The sequence below is a fragment of the Amphiprion ocellaris genome, chromosome 1 (genome assembly GCF_022539595.1).
Source record: "Amphiprion ocellaris isolate individual 3 ecotype Okinawa chromosome 1, ASM2253959v1, whole genome shotgun sequence".
NCBI lineage: Eukaryota > Metazoa > Chordata > Actinopteri > Pomacentridae > Amphiprion > Amphiprion ocellaris.
In genome coordinates, this window is record NC_072766.1 from 5099640 (window position 1) to 5119661 (window position 20022).

The 20022-nt window shown below is 39.8% G+C and overlaps 1 protein-coding gene across 1 annotated transcript; it reads left to right on the top strand.

The window, feature by feature from the left end:
* The first annotated feature begins 1767 nt into the window (after positions 1-1767).
* On the top strand, positions 1768-19622 carry rbms1a (RNA binding motif, single stranded interacting protein 1a). Its single transcript, XM_023264663.3, has 14 exons — positions 1768-2342; positions 4213-4355; positions 7021-7079; positions 8738-8829; positions 10170-10327; positions 11330-11409; positions 11523-11623; positions 12164-12213; positions 12295-12385; positions 14802-14852; positions 15555-15656; positions 16557-16625; positions 16887-16961; positions 17594-19622. The coding sequence occupies exons 1-13, from the start codon at positions 2292-2294 to the stop codon at positions 16953-16955; spliced, it is 1116 nt and encodes a 371-aa protein (XP_023120431.2). The 5' UTR covers positions 1768-2291; the 3' UTR covers positions 16956-16961; positions 17594-19622.
* The last annotated feature ends 400 nt before the right edge of the window (positions 19623-20022 follow it).

The window sequence follows — 20022 nt, forward strand, 5'->3', positions numbered from 1 at the left end:
CCAGCAGGATCTGCAGCAGGATGGCTGCTAGTGGCAAGCACTGCTTTGAGCCTTTGTATGTGAATCTAAAATGAGTGTAATTAGGTAAAAGTGAAAGGCTAATGTGAACATGCAGACAGTTATGGCCAACACCTCCGGGGCCACATATGTTCCCGTGTAGTTTTCCTGCAGCATCTCCATCAATCTGCTCCCCTTTTATCTGTCTGAATACAGATAAAAACTGTCGATAGTGTTTAAAATGTACATCGTGCTGTAATGCAAAGTGCGTGATCCAACTCTGGATGAGTATCTTTGTTGCACATCATCCCCTCCCTCTCTCCATTCATTCTCTATTATCTCTTCACTGTTAAACAAAAGCAAAACTGCTGAAAATGTACTTCAACACTCATGAGTGGACTGTCCACATTCCTTTTTCAAAGTCAAAGCTAAAGGACTGTATTATGATTACACCACACCGAAGTGTTCCTCATAGCTTTGATTTAACAATAAATAATGAGGTTTGCATAAAGATACTGGTCAAATACTTTGAAAAAAGAGCATAGGATGACACATTTTATTGATATGAATCCTTCACAGTAACAAACAGCTTTGCTAGTGAGAAGCTTTAAGGTTGAAAACATCCTCTTGTTCCACAGTGTCTGATAGCATCGCATACTTTTTCTGTATCAGCTTGTTTCAGTTCTACATTGAGCTGAAGCTGAAGCTCTAAAAATATGTTCAAACTCAAGACTTGAACGTACTCTAGATGAATCATTGGACCCACATTTCCAACAAAATTTAGGCAATGTAATGTAATCTTGTACAGTTTGCAAAATAAAATTTAAAAAACTATGTTAAAAAAAAACTGTCTGCACCCCATGTGTTTGTAGATGTTTAAATGGTTAATGTGTAATATGATAATCTAATATGTCAAGTAAAGTTTGTTTTTTTTAATGACCTGAGGATATTTACACAGAAATGCATGCAAACCCAGCCAGTCATGTCTCTATATTTGCAAATTTTGCACATTTTTTCCTGCATGTTTTGCATATTTAATCACTATTTATTCATTTAGCAGTTCTGTCACATTTAAAGCTTATAATGCAATTCCAAATTCCTGCCACGAAGCCTGTTAATCAAAAATGTAGAAAGAGACGAGCTTATTTAAACCACCGACAAATTCATCTTTAAGTGATTTCATTAAAAGCGCTAAAACAGACGCTAGAAAGCTACGGTTCCTCTTTTTTCACCATTCAGCAGTGTGAGCTGCTTGTGTGCCATATGTGGAAATGCTTAGTGCACACTTTTACAAACAGCACGGGAGCAAATCAATCTTGTAAATGCACCCAAAGGTGAAATTATTAATGGTTCTAGTAGTTTTTTTTTGTTTGTTTTTTGGCCTCACTGCCAAACCTTTTTTTTACATTTGTGCTGCATTTTAGGTTATATTTTGATGTGTTTTTTCCATTTATTCGCAGGCTGTTCTTGTGTTTTAGGCCAAAATGTGTGCCAGAGTTTTGGGGTTTACGTGGAGACTGTGACCTCCTGTCCAGGTCAGCTTATATTTCATTGCATCCTGATTCTCTGACATGTAGTATGTTGGGTGGGGGGAAGGGTATAAAGAGGAAGAGTGTGTGTGTGTGTGTGTGTGTGTGTGTGTGTGTGTGTGTGTGTGTGTGTGTGTGTGTGTGTGCGTGCGTGCGTGCGTGTGTGTGCGTGCGTGCGTGCGCGCGCGCGCGCGCGTGTGTGTGGTTTGGAGGAGGTGGGGGTGAAGAATGCTTGGTATGTGCGGACGACAACAACATGAAAGGCGACGAGTGTGCAGCCCCAGCGATTGTGCGTCCGCAAATCAAACCCAAATGCGCCTTGCGTCCTTTTAGAAACTGAGCCGTAGACACCAGACGTCCCGACGCGCCTTTGTCGCCCAAAAACCGACCGCCGGTGCGAGTTTTAGCGAGGCGGCCACGCAATTTATTTGATGTCAAACACCCTGCAGAGGCGGAGATGGTTTGGTCTGTAGTAGGTGGGACTGCCGAGCGGTCTGCAGCAGGACGTCGTAGATCAATGAACCGGACCGGAGGGTTGGTCCATCGCCTGGTGTGCATCTGACTGTATAGATGTGTCAGTATACCTATGCAGGACCTTTTATTTTTCTGTCCTGATAAGCGGCTCGGTTCAGTATGCGGATGTTATAAAGCGACTCTCTTGTTCTTTCCTTCCAACCGCTCGGATTCCGTCTCCACTGGCTCATCGTTGCGATTTTAAAAAAAAATATATTTTCTGGGAACTAAAATACATCCGTAACCTCCAGGATGATCTTTGCAAACACGGGCAACCCGCTGAAGACAGCCAATCGTAAGCAGGTAGGCCTTAAAAACATTATTATTCCCCTGCCTACTTTTCCCCCCTCCTGCTCACATATCCTGAATAATAGCACATGACATTGGGAAGCCCTTTCTGTATTTCATGTGGAATATTTTTAAATATGCAAATTATATAAATCCTGTTTTTAAAAAATGCTATCAGACTGATCCTGTGGGAGGTTACACGCAGGGATAAGAGCGGCTGCTGACCCGATCTATAGCTCCACAAGCAATACTTTAATTATTATGTCCGTATAACCTTGTTTGCCCCGTCACTCGCCAACTCTGGTCAATATGTATGACGGTAACTGTAGTCCATTTTTATAGGTTAATGCATTCTGGGTGAATCGAGATCCAGAGAGAGGGAGGGCTGTAATGTAATGTATGTCAGTGTGCTGGAGTGAACTGTGCTGCCTTGCATTCTTCATTTTGACCTCTCAGGTGAACACATCTGTAATTGAAGGCCTCTCTGAGCTTCTTTCCTGCTTCCCCATCACACCTTCTGATTAGATGGGAATGGAGGTGAGAGGCAGCTGTTATTTCAACATCTGCTGATGGAAATGTAAGCAGATGAGGGTTCAGTTTTCCCCCTGCAGCGTGCAAAAGGAAGAAGGAAAAAAATACCTCAGATTAAGCTGTAGTATTTATCCATCATAAGGTTTCTGTGTGCTACTTTGAAGGCAGGAAGCTCGTATGAATCCCTGCAGGGGGAAGGCTGAGCTTTCCAGTGGAGGTGTTTAATCTGCTATAAGATGCCCCTGTGAAATATAGCTGCCCTCTAATCGAGACCTGAACCCCTTGATGGTCTCCAGCAAAGTTCACATGGTAATTGCACACCAACAAAAAAATGCAAGGCCTCTGCTTGTGCACACAACAGGCCAAACAGATGTTCCCGCCACAGCAATCAATTCTTCATCTGTAGAAGAATGATCATTTAAGCATCACACGGCACTGGAAGAATGGCTCTGTGTTATTTGTTTGGCGTGGCTATGCATGGCTCTGGCTCTTGAAGTGGATTGTCCTTTGGTTATGGACAGATGGTACGATTCTGCCATGCTTTTGTCTTTGATCTGATCCGGAGAGGGTTTGGGGTGGCTGGGAGTGATTTTAATGAATGAGTAAGGGGAAGGAAATGCCTTGCAGGGCAGTGTGGCGTGGTTTGGCCCGCAAGTATGAAGAGAACTGTGGGCTTCTGATAAACACTACAGCAGGATGTAAGATGTGAACGCAGATTTAATCACACTGTGATTCACCGAGGCCCACCTACAAGAATGTACTCTGGTATTTGGCTGGACGGAATCATCTTTTTACAGCATCTAGGAGCGTAAAGGTCAAACCCACCTGCCAACCAAAAAACCCAGACAGTGGGAGGACAATTATTCAAATCCTTTACTTAAGTAAAAGTAGAAATATTTTTGTTTAATAATACTCCATTACAGGTAAAAGTAAGTCAAAATGTTAAGTAAAAGCACATAAATTTACCTAAAATGTTCACAGTGCAGTGTTATATTCCAAATAATCTATCTTTCAGATGTAATTTTTCAGTGTGTTGCTGATTTTAATCAGTTTATGCACTAATAGGTAGTCAACTAGGACCTCAAAGTTGCACTTAAGTACAGTACTTAAGGTCAGTTTTGTGTCACAAAGCAGAAAACTGACTGCAGTGTGGATCAACGATGAGGAGTTTTTATCACATTTAAGTAGAGCACAGCAGTGGCTTTCAATACATCATGTCGAATAAAGTCGGATTGTTCCTTGGCTGTGTTTCTGCATTTCAGATGAGATGTTCTTGTGATCACTGTTGACCTGAGTTTAAATTAGATTATATTAGCGTCCATGCACTTCCTAACAGTGGGTTTCCTGTGTGCAGTCCTACCCCATGACTCCGTCCAGTCCCAGCAGCAGCAGCAACAGCAGCAGCACAGGCCTGGAGCAGCTCAGCAAAACCAACCTGTACATCCGCGGCCTGCCTCCTGCTACCACAGACCTGGACCTGGTCAAACTCTGCCACCAGTGAGTACACAAACACATGCAGTATGAACATTACAATTACGCGTGCATGTGTGCATGCAAGTGTGTTGTCACTATTATTCTAATGGGATCAGTAGTGGGAAAACATGTGAATATCATTGAAAGACCTCATTTAATAAAAGTCTTTACCTGACTGCAGTGTATAAAAATACATAAAAGTAGCATTATGGTATTATTTTAGGTCTAAATTAAGGGTAATGCAACTATTAAGTAATGTTTTTGGTTAATTATTTCTTAATTCTACATTTGAGAAACAGACTTGATATCATTTTTTCCTTTTTTTTAATAAAAATATCCTTTTTTTTTTTTTTTTAAATTAAATTATGTGACTTTAGTATAGGTTAAATATGAAGCTACAGCCAGGAGACGGTTAGCTTAGCTTAACACTGAAACTGGTGAAACAACAACCCTTGTAAAACCACATAGCTTTTTTACATTTATGTTTTTCTAACATTAAGTAGTGAGTATTTAAAGAGCTGTAAATATTAGTTATGTTTTGTTACCTTTACACAGAGCTAGGCTAGCTGTTTCCCCTTGTTTCCAGTCTTTGTGCTAAGCTAAATATGAAGCTATAGCCAGGACACAGTTAGCTTAACACCAACACAGAAAATGGGGAAACGGCTAACCCCTGTAAAACCACATAACTGTTTTACACTTAATTTTTGTTCTATTAACTAGTGAGTTTTAATGAGCTGTTAATAATAGCATGTTTTGCTACCTTTGGACAGAGCTAGGCTAGCTGTTTCCTCTTGTTTCCAGTCTTTGTGCTAAGCTAAATGTGAAGCTAAAGCCTGTAGAGGGTTAGTTGAACTTAGCTCCCACACTGAAAATGGGTAAATAACTAACCCCTGTAAAACCACGTCTTTTAACACTTTACTTTTTGTAACATTAAGCAGTGAGTTATAAAGGGCTGTAAATATTGGGGTTTTTTTTTGTTACTTTTGGACAGAGCTAGGCTAGCTGTTTCCTCTTGTTTCCAGTGTTTGAGCTAAGCTAAATATGAAGCTACAGCCAGGAGAGGATTAGCTTAGCTTAACACCAACACTGAAATTGAGGAAATAGCTAACCCCTGTAAAATCACATTGCCTTTTAACACTGTAGTTTTTTGTAGCATTAAGTAGTAAACCTTGTAAAGGCTTTTGATATTAGTTATGTTTTGTTACCTTTGGATGGAGCTGGGCTAGCTGTTACCTTTGTTTCCAGTCTTTGAGCTAAGCGAAGCTACCCAGCTGTAGCTGATTAGGTAGCTTAATATTTGCTTTGCAGATAGGGGTAGCATCATCCTTCTCTGAAACTTCTGGCACCAGAACAACAAAATGCATTTCCCGAAATGTCAGAGTATTTGTTTACAAGTTTCTTGGCCTGAAGAATGTAATTATTTTGGATTTCAACATTTTTTTAAATGGATTTCCTCCATGATAAGCAGAAACATGCTGCCATTCCTTCCTTTTCTTTCAATTTCTTGGTATATTTTGTCATGGAGAAGAGGGACAGGTTCACACATGCACTGTGCCGCACTGATAAGCGTTAAGTCCACTGAGAATAGCCTGTATGCATATTAACACGCCAAGCATTCAAGCTGTAAGGACTGACAGTTAAAACTTGAGGTGGACGTGCAGGACGTCTACGCCTTTACTTGCAAAGTTTACAGCATATTTTGTGTAAACAGTGACAGCTCATGCAAGTTAGACTTATGTGTCTTTTACTGAGTATACAGGTTAAGAAAAATACCAAGTGCCTGCTGTTTTAGTGCAGAACCATCAATGTTGGCATTCAAAAATGGACACTGGTTTAACCATAGTGTACACTGACACATATAAATGCTCCACCTCTATAAACAGACACATATGGAATAGACATAGCTCAACTTGGGTATGTGAAGTGGACAGTAAAAATAACTGTTTTTTAAAAACAACCAAAAAAGGAAATCAGCCCAGCAGATAGACATGTTTGATACATGTAGATACCATAGGTCCGAGTGGTTTGTGCGGCGGATGCCATAATTAGTGGAATCTCAATTCGTCCCTTTTCCCTCACAATCACAAGCATATGGAGTGAGGCATCTACCCATGTTACCAGCAGCAGCAGCAGCTGTTTGTGTCCTGTTTGCTTGTGTTTTGTTCATGTTCCCAATGGTGTTTGCCAGCACAAAGCAGAAATGAAAGCGCTTTTCATAGCAACAAGGTCTGAATGGTGATGTTAGCTAGGCATTCAGTCTGTATGGTGTGTGTGTGTGCGTGTGCGCACGTGTGGGTGTGTGTGTGCACTACAGCTCACAGTTTGTGTCACAGTTCAACTTCAGTGTAAAGTTAGAGATGAAGCAAAGCCTGAAACATTTAAATTGGGTTCATAGTATTTGGAAGCCTGTAGTAGAGAGCCGTGATGTATTGTTCGTGCCTCCGTAAATATGGCGAGTTTTTATTATTTTCATAAACTGATCTTTGCTGCTTGTGTTGTCTTTTTTTTTTTTTTTAGAATCACAATAATGATAAATGATGAGGCTCTCTGCACATATTCCTCTGGAAATGGATACACAGAAATTACATTTTCATTTACAATGCATAATGAGAAGACTGAAGCAATGACGAGACCTGTCTCACTTGTTGAATTATTGTTGTTTACGAGAGTTGTTTCGTTGTGCACCTAGGTATGGAAAGATTCAGTCTGCAAAGGCAATCCTGGACAAGACCACCAACAAGTGTAAAGGTCAGTAAGGTTACTAACATGATCAGTGCTGTAGAATTAGAAAAAGAACATTTGACAACCACCTGATTTAAATTGGACACTTAAAGTAACTGTTTGTTTTAGATGATGCCAGATGATTTCTGAAAACTTAACGTGTTGATTTTCCATACCTTCCAGGCAGTTTGCATTCACGTTCATATTGTATGAAAATCCAATTTGCAGCGACTTGATACTCTCTTGAGTTGGTAATCCATCAGTGTAAACGTGAACCGTGAACATGTCTGCTTTTATTTTTGTCAAACTTCTGTTGTTACACGACACCATAGTTGGAAATGCAGACTGTTCTGAAAAGTCTTCAGTACGCTTCAACACCGTTATAACGTATGTTTGACAAAAATAAAAGCAGATTATGATGGATCACCCAATGCATGCAGGTTTAGTGTCTCCACAAACAGATTTTCACACCTAATGGAAATAAATGGAAAACAGTCAACTGGCTGTATAATATGAAAACACATTCAAAAATCAGACACACCATAGTATGCTTTGGAAAATGGTGAAAAGGCTTGGCAGGATATATATATATATATATATATATATATATATATATATATAACAGCAACATGTTTTACATTGAGGTGATACCGTCGGCTTGAAGTGACGCAGTGATCAGAAAACTCTTTGTTGTACAATTTGCACATAACCAGGCTTTTATCCAAGTGGCCATCGGGAAGATTTTTAAAAGGAAACTTTCTGCCCCACAAGATCAATCCCCTCTTCTTTCACTGTTCACCAGTGCCTGACTTCACTCAGTACTCCCTGTGCTTCTTCTTCATGGCTACCAACAGACTTTAGGTTCATTACCGCCACCTACTGGGCTGGAGTGTTCATCAGCATTACTGGTGTGCCAGAAATGAGGGAACTGAGGAGGGTGCAACTAATTGCGTCAACATTTTTTACGCGTTATTTTCACGGTAATTCATTAATCGCAATTAACGCGTTAAAGTCCCGGCCCTAATATATATATATATATATATATATATATATATATATATATATATATATATATATATATATATATATATATATATATATATATATATATATATATATACACACTGTCAAAAAAGTGGGTCAGACATAGACGCTGATTTAGTTATTAAAGGAATTGTTCCAAATTTTGTCTTAAAGACTCTGGGAAGTCATAACATAGATAAAATCCAAAGCCTTTGCACAGAATAAACAGACACAATATAATGTGTTCATTGTGAGGTTTAGAGGTGCTGGTAGAGAGGTTTTTTATCATTTGGCAAAGCTAGAGTAGTTGTATTGTTCTGTTTCCAGTGTTCATTCTAAGCCAAACTAACTGGCTGTTACTTAGTTCTTGCACAAAGTGAAAGTGGCATTAGTCTTGTCATCTAACTGTGACGAATTATTGAACTGTTCCTTCAAAAATGTCTCCAAAATATGCAAATTATTAAATATTTTATGTCATGTAAAAATACAGCAAGATTTTATATAAAAAATGAAGATGTGAAAAATATGTTTACCATCCTAAACAGTAATTATCAATGTAATGTATAGCCCACCTTTCTGTAGTAGTGATAAGACAACGTATGTTATAGATGGTTCTTATTACTTAGTGACTGCTGACATAAATACTCTTCTACAAATGACAGGTTATGGCTTTGTGGACTTTGACAGCCCAGCAGCTGCTTTAAAGGCAGTACATGCTCTGAAAACCAGTGGCATACAGGCCCAGATGGCCAAGGTGAGTTGGTACAGGCGTGTGTGTGTCTGTGTGTGTGTGCATATTTGTCATGCTTGTGAACATCTCTTTGGACTTGGGCTTTTTTTAACGCATGCATGCTTGTGTCCAGTGTGTGCTGAATGACATTAGACTGGTCACATGACCTCAGCTGACAAGCTGTTCTTCCCGTGACCCCATTTACTTTCACTGTAGAAACCAGATGTCACGTCTCTCTCTGCCAAATAACCTGTCAGTCAGTATGACATGTTATACACAGGACTTCCAGCTCACACCAACACTAACGCAGCGTTTGGGTGAGGTTACATTATATAGATCGGACAGATTTTTCCCAGCATTATTCCTATGTCATTTGGTGTCAGCGGTTACCATTTATGCATACTGATGTGGGCATATCTGCACCAAAGCACCAGTACAGTACTACTGCTATGAGCCGTTTTTGATCCTCTGTGACCAATTGGAAGTAAAGCAGACCAGTTCTTTACAAGTTCTGAAACCATTTTTAGATGACAGACAGGATATTTTTGCATCACATCTGTGATTAGTCTTGTAGTGGGCAGCAGAAATGGTCTGTGTCATTAAATTTCTTTCAGTCCTTTCCCTTTCCTAGCCTTGCCTTTGTCGCTGTCCTTAAATCCTTCAGCGATGAAGGGTTGCTCTCTGGAGAACTGCATATAGCTGCTTTGTGTGGAACAAACATGGCAGAACACCGTTTGTGTGTTGGGGTAGCTAGGCTACGCTGCTCTCCTGCTGTTTCTAGGGAAAACCATAGAGACCCAGAGCTGCTGCAGAGTATAGATGAAGTGTGTCTCAGTGTCTGTGGTTATGTGTGCGTATAGGAGAGCTTAATTTTCTTCCCAAAAGCCATCACCACCCTGAACTCTCACGTCTCACACCCAGCCAACAATATAATGTGAAATGTGGAATATACACCACTACCTCATTTACTTTGCTATTTATATTCACACTGTTATTTATATGTATATTTGTAAATAGACTGTTTTGCACTATTTTTTTAAGATTTCTTGCACTGAAAAGGAGAAGCTTTCCAATTTTGTTATACACTGTATAATGACAATAAAGCATATTCTATTCTATTCTATTCTATTCTATTCTATTCTATTCTATTCTATTCTATTCTATTCTATTCTATTCTATTCTATTCTATTCTATTCTATTCTATTCTATTCTATTCTATTCTATTCTAATAATGTTTGTTTAACCAAATGTTCCTCTGACCCTGAACCATACTTAAGCTGAGTTCAAACCAGATCTGCACAGACAAGTTTGTGCACATAGCATTCAATATACGTCTTCTTTTCCATCTTCTTGTATGTGAGTAGCAACAGGAGCAGGACCCCACAAATCTGTATATTTCCAACCTGCCTCTCTCTGTGGATGAGAAAGAGTTGGAGAACATGCTGCAACCCTTCGGCCAGGTCGTCTCCACACGGATCCTCCGAGACTACAGCGGCAACAGCCGAGGCGTGGGCTTTGCCAGGTCTGTCTCAGCATACCAACAGAAAATGCATTCATTTCTTTCTCTGCTAAATTACGTTTAATCCTGTAAACCCCAAAACCTGCCGGCAAGGGTTGAAAGGCATCTTATCTCTAAGAAAAAGTTGCCAAAACGGCGCCATTTAACAGAGCCACAAAATGTAAAAATCAGGATAAAATGTTAGATTTTCAACTTTCTGACAGTCTGTGAACTACTGATCTGTGACGTGACGTTCCATCAGAAAAGTAACCCAATTTGAAGCTTAACATTCTAATATGTCAGCAAAACCACTATCTATATGTCTAATTTTAAAATTTGCCAAAAATTTCCTTTCATGCAAAAAAAAATATTCTGCTCTTCCACTGCAACTGAGAAGCTATGACTAACTCATTTGTAAGCAGCAGTCATGTGACTAAAATTTAGGGACTTTTTGGTTGAACTGGGCTGAACCGCAGGCTGTGTTTAAACAGAAACGATAGGACAAAAGACAGGACTTTATACTGAAGTGAAAAATGAGCCCACTGTGAAGAAAGGTACAGCAGGAGCAGAAAATGTCTAGAAACTGCTCAGGGTTCAGAGAATAAAAGTCGTTGCAGAATGAACCTCCAGAAAACCTATGATGTCAAAAGTAACATCAAATTTTACTCATATAATATTCTCTAGTGCTTAGCAATGACACTCTGTAGCCTGTGTTCAAGCACAGTAATTCATAAACAGTGAATTTTTATTAAAAATAAGATTGGCAGCAAATTCTTTATTGTTATGGTATGTTTTTGATCTTATATAACACAATAAATCACTGGAGGTTTAATTTTATTGCAGTTCAGAGCAAGAAAGACTACATTCTACCCTCAATCTTATTAAACGGCGTCAGTCATACCCTCTTATCTGTATTCCAGTCATGCCGAACAATACCACTTTGTGTTAAAGAAGCTTCTACTGTATATGGCCTCTGTGTGATTTGATGGTGACTCATGGTTGTTGTTTTATCTTTCATCCCGTCAGGATGGACACAACAGAGCAGTGTAATGCAGTCATCTCCCACTTCAATGGGAAGTTTATCAAGATGGCTTCAGGAGCTCTGGGTAGGAAAGAAGATCACCTTTCTGCATGCCTTCATTTCAGTGAAAACTGTGGAGGCGGTGATGATTAATTGTTGAGTGGCTGTTAATATGTCGGTTTTGTGCTTTGCCCCCAGCTCCTTCTCAGCCTTTGCTGTGTAAGTTTGCAGACAGTCAAAGGAAAAAACACGCTCACAGCGGATTCGTTCCCAATGGGCAAACGGGGGATCTCAGACTAGTATGTATCCGCTGGTCATCTTGCATGTTTCTGCTTCTTATAAAGTGATGAAGCTCATCCATATAATGGGCTCAGAAGAATATATAAAGTTTTTTAAGCAAGAATGGGAAGATTGCATATACATTTTTATATAACTCTATCATGAAGTCCAACAGTAGAAAGACAGTTTTCACAATCAAATCTTTAGGTCTTCATTCCCAACAACGGAGTTCACAGGCAAAATCATTTACTGTTTTATAACAGTTGTATTTAAATGGTCTATCTTGCATTCCAGGCATTTAAGACACAATTCTACACATTAAAATTAAACCCCTGTTTGCATTTTTGATGGTACGCATACTTTGACGTGTGGGGAGTTTGTAAAGCCACACAACCAAAAGAAAATGGAAAAAAATAGTACTACAAATGCTAAAGTTATTACCCATTATAAACTCATTCCAACTGATAAATTGATCATGTCAGTATTCACAGATTATTATTTAAAATAGTTTTAATTTGTCTGAATATTTGATCTCACATTACTCTGTTTCCTCTCCTCAGGGTGCGATGACTCTCACCTATGACCCCTCCTCAGCCGCTATACAGAATGGGTAAGCTATACTCTGGATATAGCTGTTCATGGCATCTTTTAACTTTTTACTAGCCTCATATTTTTTCTGTTTGCTTGCCAGGTACTATCCTTCTCCATATCCGGTGACCAACAGGATAATGACTGTACAGCCTGCAATGTCTCCCTACATGTCTCCAGTCTCTGCTTACCAGGTACTGCAGAGCTGAATTTAAATGATCTCTCTCTCACCGTCTCACTCTCTTCTCCTCTATGTTGCATTCGAGGTTATGGTGTGTATGTGTGGGTTAGGGTGTATTTTTGATTGTGTGTGGGTTGCACAGGTGCTATAGATGTAAGAATAGGTGTTAAAGCTTCCCTGGGCTACCTCACACTTTCAGCAGCTCCATGTGGCAGCGGATTACCGTTTGAATTTTTTAGTGCGTTCACAGCTTGGTCAGCCAGTAGATCACGTAATCTGACAGTAAGCTTGGTAGTTCATAGGAGTGAAGTCGTCAAAGAAACACTCCTCGTTTCTGCAGGTACAGTCATCGTCTCTGAATCACGCTTGCTGTGATTTAGGTTTTTTTCTCATCGCTGCTTAATATTTCACTCATAAGCTTTGATTCATTACTTTCTGTGCAGCGGAAACACATCAAACTACTGATAAGGTCTGTCTCGAAATTCATTTGCAAAGGAAGCATGATTCTCTGGGGTTTTGTTTAGTAGGCTTGCAACATACGATAGATGTTTTGAATACTCCTGTGACGGATGGTCCACTGATAAATTCACAACATGTTTGGGGCTTCCAGACGTGTCTGATAGATATTTTCATCATGTGAGGAGTTGTAAGAAGCTCAAAGAGTCTCTTCATGTAGTTTGTCCAAGAAAAATGTCCCAACTTCTGTGCATCTTCCCACGTCCTGCCATTACACCTGATACCTACCCTTTTCCTTGAGGGCTGTGGAAATACTTACAAAAATCTGTGGTTTGAAGGGTGAAAGGCCAAGAGCCTTCGGGTGGATACCAGCATATCAAGGATGAACCACATACTTTTTTGTTTTACTTCAATACATACTGCAGCAGCCTTTATAAAATACGTACTGTTTCATGCAGTCTACATACTACTGGGACATACTATATTGTCATAATATTGCGCCTTCAACTTTGACCGTAGTCTGCAGTGCAAAATGAGCTGTCTGTATGCTCTCGGTGGCTCAAGTTTGTTTGTACTGGAACAAGACACGGCAATGTGTGCGACATACCTGCACAGAGGATTGTGGGTCAGAATGGCCAGAAACTGGCTTGCATGCTGCAAAATCCAGCCGGACGTAGTAGGACATCTAGGCATTTTTGACATGCTACATTGGCTGTGATATGTGTCAGGGCATATTTAATCTTTTTCTGATGTGCTGTATCGAATGGAAGTATGGATACTTGAACATACCCTAAGACTTGGCTGGCACACGTGGTAACAATTGACTCGGAAGGCTGCCCCTGTTACGGTTACGTATGTAACAAGAAAAGCACTCAGAAAGCACAGTCCTCCACCAAGGCTGCTCACTCATTGTATGATTTCCGATGGCTGAAATCTTGAAAAAATTTGTTTCAGAAATCACAGCAACATAGAAAGTGGTTGTTCAGTATAGAAGTACCCACAAACAAAATGACCTTTCACTGAGCACAGGCATGTGTTATACATGTGTACGTTATGTACAGATACCAAATCACGTGACCTAAATATGTAGCGGACAGCGGCAATTGATGGGACTCAGAAACACCCCCACATTTTAATCAGTTGTTCCTTGGATCATTTCCAATGGATAAATCCTGGTAAGTCTGTAGCAGTGGATTTGTAGTAGGATCACAATCATGTGACGTAGTGTTCACTTGTTGTCATGGTTACAGTGACGCCGTGACGCTATCTGGCAATGATACAGAAATCTTAAACAAATCTGTGGATCCTGACTATAAGCCATATTAGTAATTTCTGACCTTCCCTGAAAATTTCATCCAAATCCGTTAGTCCGTTTTTGAGTAATGTTGCGAACAGACAGATTAACAGAAGGACAAACGTACGCCGATCGTCACATAACTCCCCAGCATTCCTTGGTGGAGTCAAAACACTGAGTATCAGGAGAGCCTTCTGCCACTTTCTAAGAAGTGTTAGAGAACCACTGAGCAGCTCAGAGGAAGGAGGCAGAAACCTCATCCAGGTTGTTAGCTAAAGGTAGCAAGTGACTTGATCAAAACTGGGGACATTGTTGGGAGGTAGAAAAAGAAGTTTACTGAACTCAGACAGACTTCTCTGTAGCTGAGGTCATTGGGGGACTTTAAAAGCTCCAGAGTGCCGTGTCAGCATAGTGGGAACCTGACATGCCTCAAAAAGCTGAAGGCTTGAGCTATTTTTATGCTGTGATGGATGACCGGGATCCCTGGGCAGGAATAGTGGCCTCAACAACAGCTAGATAGATAGATGGATGGATGGATATGCTATATGCTGGTGGAGCTGCGGTGCTTTTGTTTCTACAGACTGTTGCTTTCTGTAGCTGTAAAGTTCATTTGTAACAGCTTAGTTTCATTGAGTTTTCACATTTCATCCGTCTCTCCATCTGTCTCACCCTCCGTCAGGTACAGAGTCATTCCTGGGTGGCACATCAACCATACATCATGCAGCACCCGGTGAGTGAACAACAGCATTCTGTGCACAGGAAATGGGCGTGTGGCGCCGCTACAGTAGCTCAGAGTGTTACTTTAATCAGGCCGTTCTGCTGACACAGTCAATCCAACGACTAAACTTCCCCAAACACAGAGAGCAAGGACTGAGCTGAGACAAGTTCTGGGAAACAGCCGCTCTGTATTTATGTATGCCTGTTGGATTGCGTATGAAAGAGAAATGGAACAACTGAAGAGACATTCAGCCACTGCCCCCCTCCTCCTCCCTCGCTCTGGATCCAGCAGGAAATGCCTGAAGCAGAGACAGTCTTGTGACTCTTTGACTCTTCCAACAGATGGTTTCCAGTGGAACAAGTGTCTCTGCTGATCTGCCCCCTCCCCCACTTTTTTTTTTTTTTTTTGCTAGAAAATGGTCTATTCCCTGAAGGCATCATGTTTTAAAGAATATACTTCTCCTGAAAACTGATTAGAGCTGGAAATGTCACACCTTTTTACTGATTTTAAGAGCATAGAGCTCATTATTTTCAGCCAGACTTTCTGGTTTTGAGCTACATACACGAGTTTTCCACAGTCATACATGCCTTACGTGCCTAACTGCTGTTGTTGTTGGCCCTGTGTGGTGTTTGTGTTAGTTGAGAACGGGTTAATTTAGTTTGTAAAACTCTTTCATGTGATATGAGGCAAAACCGGAGCTGCTTTGTATTGCAGGCTGCTGTGATGTCTCCCTCTGTGGATCCCTCCATGTCACTGCACCCCACAGCCACCATTACTCAGCAGATGGGCCAGTTGTCGTTAGGAAACACTGGAGCGGTGAGTGGAATTCTGGGATGTCCTCCATCACGCACAGCCATGATCAGATTAAATCTGTGTAGCATAATCAGACAGACCGCGCTCACAAATATGACAAAGCGGTAGTTTCATGTTAGTTAATTCCGTAGTATGACAATAATTATCCATAAAGTCGAGGGCTCACCAGCTGCTTCCCAGGGACAGCTTTAATTGGGACAGTTTGCGTAGCATCTGTGAATTAGCAGGTTGAAATCTTTATTTTTCATGATTTATTTTCAAATTTCAAAGAAGATTGCAGTGTATATTTATGATATGTAGTTTCTAATGAAGAGAAAAAACGCAGATGATAAATATATTACCTGATGAAAAACAACTTCAGTGTAGAGCCTCATGTGAAGCAGAACTTAATCGTAGTTAGGTAGTTCAAGTATGTTAGCATTAGCTGTAAAAAAAAAAACAAAAAGAGGAGAAAGGATTTGTGTTTTTGCAATTTAGGTGAGACTGAACGGCATTTCATGTTTTGGTTTTTTTTTGCTGTTACCTGGTGATTTAAAAGTCTGTTTTTCCATTACATGAATGGATTATGCTGAAAATTTTGTGGCACATTTTATTAACTGTGTGTAAGAAGTTTACACGTTGCAGTTTTACCGTGTCTAATAATTCCACCTGGTATTTTAACATTCACACACTACACTACCACCTGCGACCTGAGATCCTCAACGTCCTGGACTAAATGCGGTGCTCAAAGGTTTTCTCAATAGCTGCCCTAAACTGAGACATTTTCCACTGCTCTGTAAAGCCCTTAGGATTAATTGTGCCTTATTTAAAGTGCTTTATAAATACAGTTTACTAGCACAACTGTTTTTCAGGCCTAACTTTCTGTAATCCTACTCATTTGGATTAATTCTTCTTACCTTCTAGTACATTGCTGCCAACTCTGGTGTCCAGGGAGCTTACATGCCTCAGTATCCTCCCATGCAGGCAGCACCGGTAAGTTTCCTGCATCTTTGTCTTCTTCAGCTCTTCATTCAAGTTATTTACTCTCAACTTAGTGTCCATTTAATTATGCTATAAGCTAAGACAGTTCAGTAAATTACCACTGGCCATCCTGGTACAATCATTTTCCCTTCATAAGCCTCTGAGTTGTTTTTAAAGTGTAATGTCCTCTAAAACTATCAATTATCTCAGCACACACACAGCCAGGATAGTTATTATCAGATTGCAAATGAAAGATGCTGTTTTGCATTTCAGGAAAATGGCACGCCACAGCAAGTGGATTCTTCCAACAACTCGTCTCCGTACAGTCAACTCAGCAAGTAACCACAGGTGTGCTTTAGTTTCTACATGGAAGCCCTCTGACGTAAATGCCAACAGGTTGTTTATTTGGGCAACTTTACTGCCACATAATAGTCAAGTTAGGGTGACGCGTTCAAGTAATACACCAGGGTTTAAATGCTGTAAGTGGCTGCTTTGTTAATGGTTGATTAAACAGTCGCTAAGATTTTATAGAGTAATTGCGAATGAGAAATCTACATTTTTTATGTTTTTTGCCTTAAAAAAAAGCATCGCAAAACCACTGAGAGCATTTACTTCAAATTTCTGCCCATAGAACATTTAAAAATTATCTGTTTTGAATTGTAATTTGTGTTTGATTTGATTTTTTATATCACTGTTGAGTAATATTGCATTATGTTTAGCCTCCAAGTAATAGCAATCAAATAAACCAAAATCATAGCTCAGAGAAACTTTCCTCCTTCAGCCAATGAATGTAAAAACACCCTTCAAGTGTCAAAATACCAATAAGCAATACGGATTTTTAAGTGAAAGTCTTTAGATAAACAGAATAAATGCTCAATGTCAAGGATGTAATAATAATTAAGAACCTTTTGTTTATTAAAACTGGCGCTGTATGTCATGGATTCTCATGTTTTTTGTGCTTTCTGTGTCTTTACTTTCAGGCCACATCATCGCTGCTCTTTGAGCCAGAGGGCGGGTGGGAAGTTGCTGATGACATCACAGGGATATAACAGTCGCCGCCTGCTCTGATTAGACCAGAAACATGAACTTTTTGCACAGCCCTGACATTCATAGTGGAAAATGCGGACAGTGTAAATGGACTCAAGCAGTTGGCTAGTCACAGAAAAAAGAAAAGAAAAAAAAACGAAAAAAAAACAAGATTTATTTTGATAAGAAACAACATGCTCTTCTTTCTCTTTTTCAAAGATGCTCAAACATTTGCCAGAGGACACCCTTCCTCCTCCTCTCCCCCCTCCACTCCCCTCCTCCCCCCATTCAAGTATGATGTGATATTAAAATGCATGAGATTGAGACCCCCCCCCCCAACCCCTTTCAAGGTTTCTATGATTTTATGGTTCCTTTATATGTGGTATCTGAAAAAAACCTTGCAGACGTTGTTTGCACTGAAGTTTCTGAACTTCATTTTGGGTTTAAATATTGCCACAGAATAGCTTCAAAAGAAAACTCAGTTTTATGTTCAACTGCACTTGACCGGCGAGACAGATGACCATTTCATTAGGAAATTAATAAATTTAATATTGGAAAAGGTGCCTTCCTTACGTGACATCTAACATTCTCCGACATTTTTTCCATCAAACTCGATCAGGTGTCATACTTCTATCTGATCGATTAAATGTGTGTGTGAAATCATGGAGATTTCCATCGAGTGTTGTGCTATCTAGTCGTCTGGTAGCAATAAAGACAATGAGAGTCCCACGGCAATACCGAGAAAAAAAGAATGGTGACAAACTCAGAGCAAGGTAATTCCTTATTTTCCTATTTCCTTTTTTTAAAAAACGTCAAGACATGACATGAAACCAGAGCCGTACTTTTATGAAATTACAAGTTTTACACCCAAATGGGCATCTTTAAGGAGGGTTTGTTTTTCTCCTGTGGTCAGTTTGACCAGTGATCTACCTCATGGTTCTGCTGGAGTCTGCTGGTGTTGTGGGGGTTTGCAGGTAAAGCCCCTTTTGTACCAGACCGGACCGAGCAGACCAGAAGCCACGCTCAGGAGCTGGCTGAACAGGACTTCTGCCGTTTGTTTCCCACATGCAGCTTTCATTTTCTTCTTGATCTTGAAAAAAAAACAAAAGACAAAAACATTGTGCTTTATTTTTTTTTATCTTTCTTTGTCACGGCTTCTGTTCTGGTGTTTCTTTTTCTCCACATGATTAGTGTTGTTCAGTTGTGATGCTCCATTTTAGAGATTCAAAGTTAGGACAGATATTAGCTTCTTCGTTAAAAAAAACCCACTTGGTTTACTATGTGCTTGAAAGCAATTAATGCAGGATACATGCATTGTTCTGCCTTTGACAGATCTTACATGGCTCACACTGCAAAACTCTCCAAAAATAACGCTACAATTCAGCCAGATTGCCATTTGGTTAAACAAATATCATGCCAAACAATTTGGATTAGTGGAAAAAGTAACTCAGATCTTGCCTCATGCAGAACTGATGCAACAATCATGTGTGAAGTACGTTTAAAATGGCTGTCTTTCACTAGAATGACATGGAAGCTGGAATCACTTGACTGACAGCAAATGTTTCTCAAGAATAACATTTGTAAATTATATACATTCAGGGCCAAAATTGAAAAGTATGTGAGGTTTATTGTTTGCTTTGCTTTGCTTTTTTTTTCTTTAAACCTATGATTTCTGATACGACTATGACACAAGAAAAATGGTGAAAGATCGCGGTGCTTCTCCTCCGATCGGTAGTACTGAAGCAGTAAATGCTCACCGTAGAAAAATACAGCCAGGCTTCTACTGAGTGTACTTTCCAATTCTGAACATTTGTTGCTGGAAAAAATGTAAAAATGAAAAAAAGAAAAAAAAATCTTGTTCTCCTCATTGCTTCCTCCCTTGTCACCTTCTGATTCTCAAACAATCTTCTCCTTGCTCTCTCTCTCTCTCCTTTGAAAACATTGAATAAAAACTGCTGAATAAAAATGCTCTTCTCTTTCTCACATATGACTCCTGTCTCTTTAATTGACTGGTCTTCTGGCTTCCTTATTTTCTTGTTATTGCACATTTGTTATGTAGTTTAAAGGTTAAAGATTGTTTACGGCAACAAAGCTCATAAAAATACCAGTAATGCATTAGTCCATCTCTTGGTATTTTACATCTTCCTTGTCCGTAGGACTCAGCCAAAGACTATATATTTCTGCAGTAACCATATAATAGGTCACATTGAAAAGTCTTGATCATTTCCTAAAGCTGTGTATCACTGTAGGTTTCTTTGTTGGATTGGGGGTTTTTTTTTTTTGGTAATGGTTTAATACAAAATTAGTGCTCCAGTGGACAGCAGAAAGGTGCATGTGGGAAAAAGGAAAGTGCCCATGATTATTGTCAGTGAGTGCGATAGTG

Coding starts and splice junctions, on each gene's coding strand:
- rbms1a (XM_023264663.3), top strand. CDS start 2,292: ATGATCTTTGCAAACACGGGCAACCCGCTGAAGACAGCCAATCGTAAG. Junction 2,343..4,212: donor AGACAGCCAATCGTAAGCAG/GTAGGCCTTAAA, acceptor TCCTGTGTGCAG/TCCTACCCCATGACTCCGTC. Junction 11,624..12,163: donor AAACGGGGGATCTCAGACTA/GTATGTATCCGC, acceptor TCCTCTCCTCAG/GGTGCGATGACTCTCACCTA.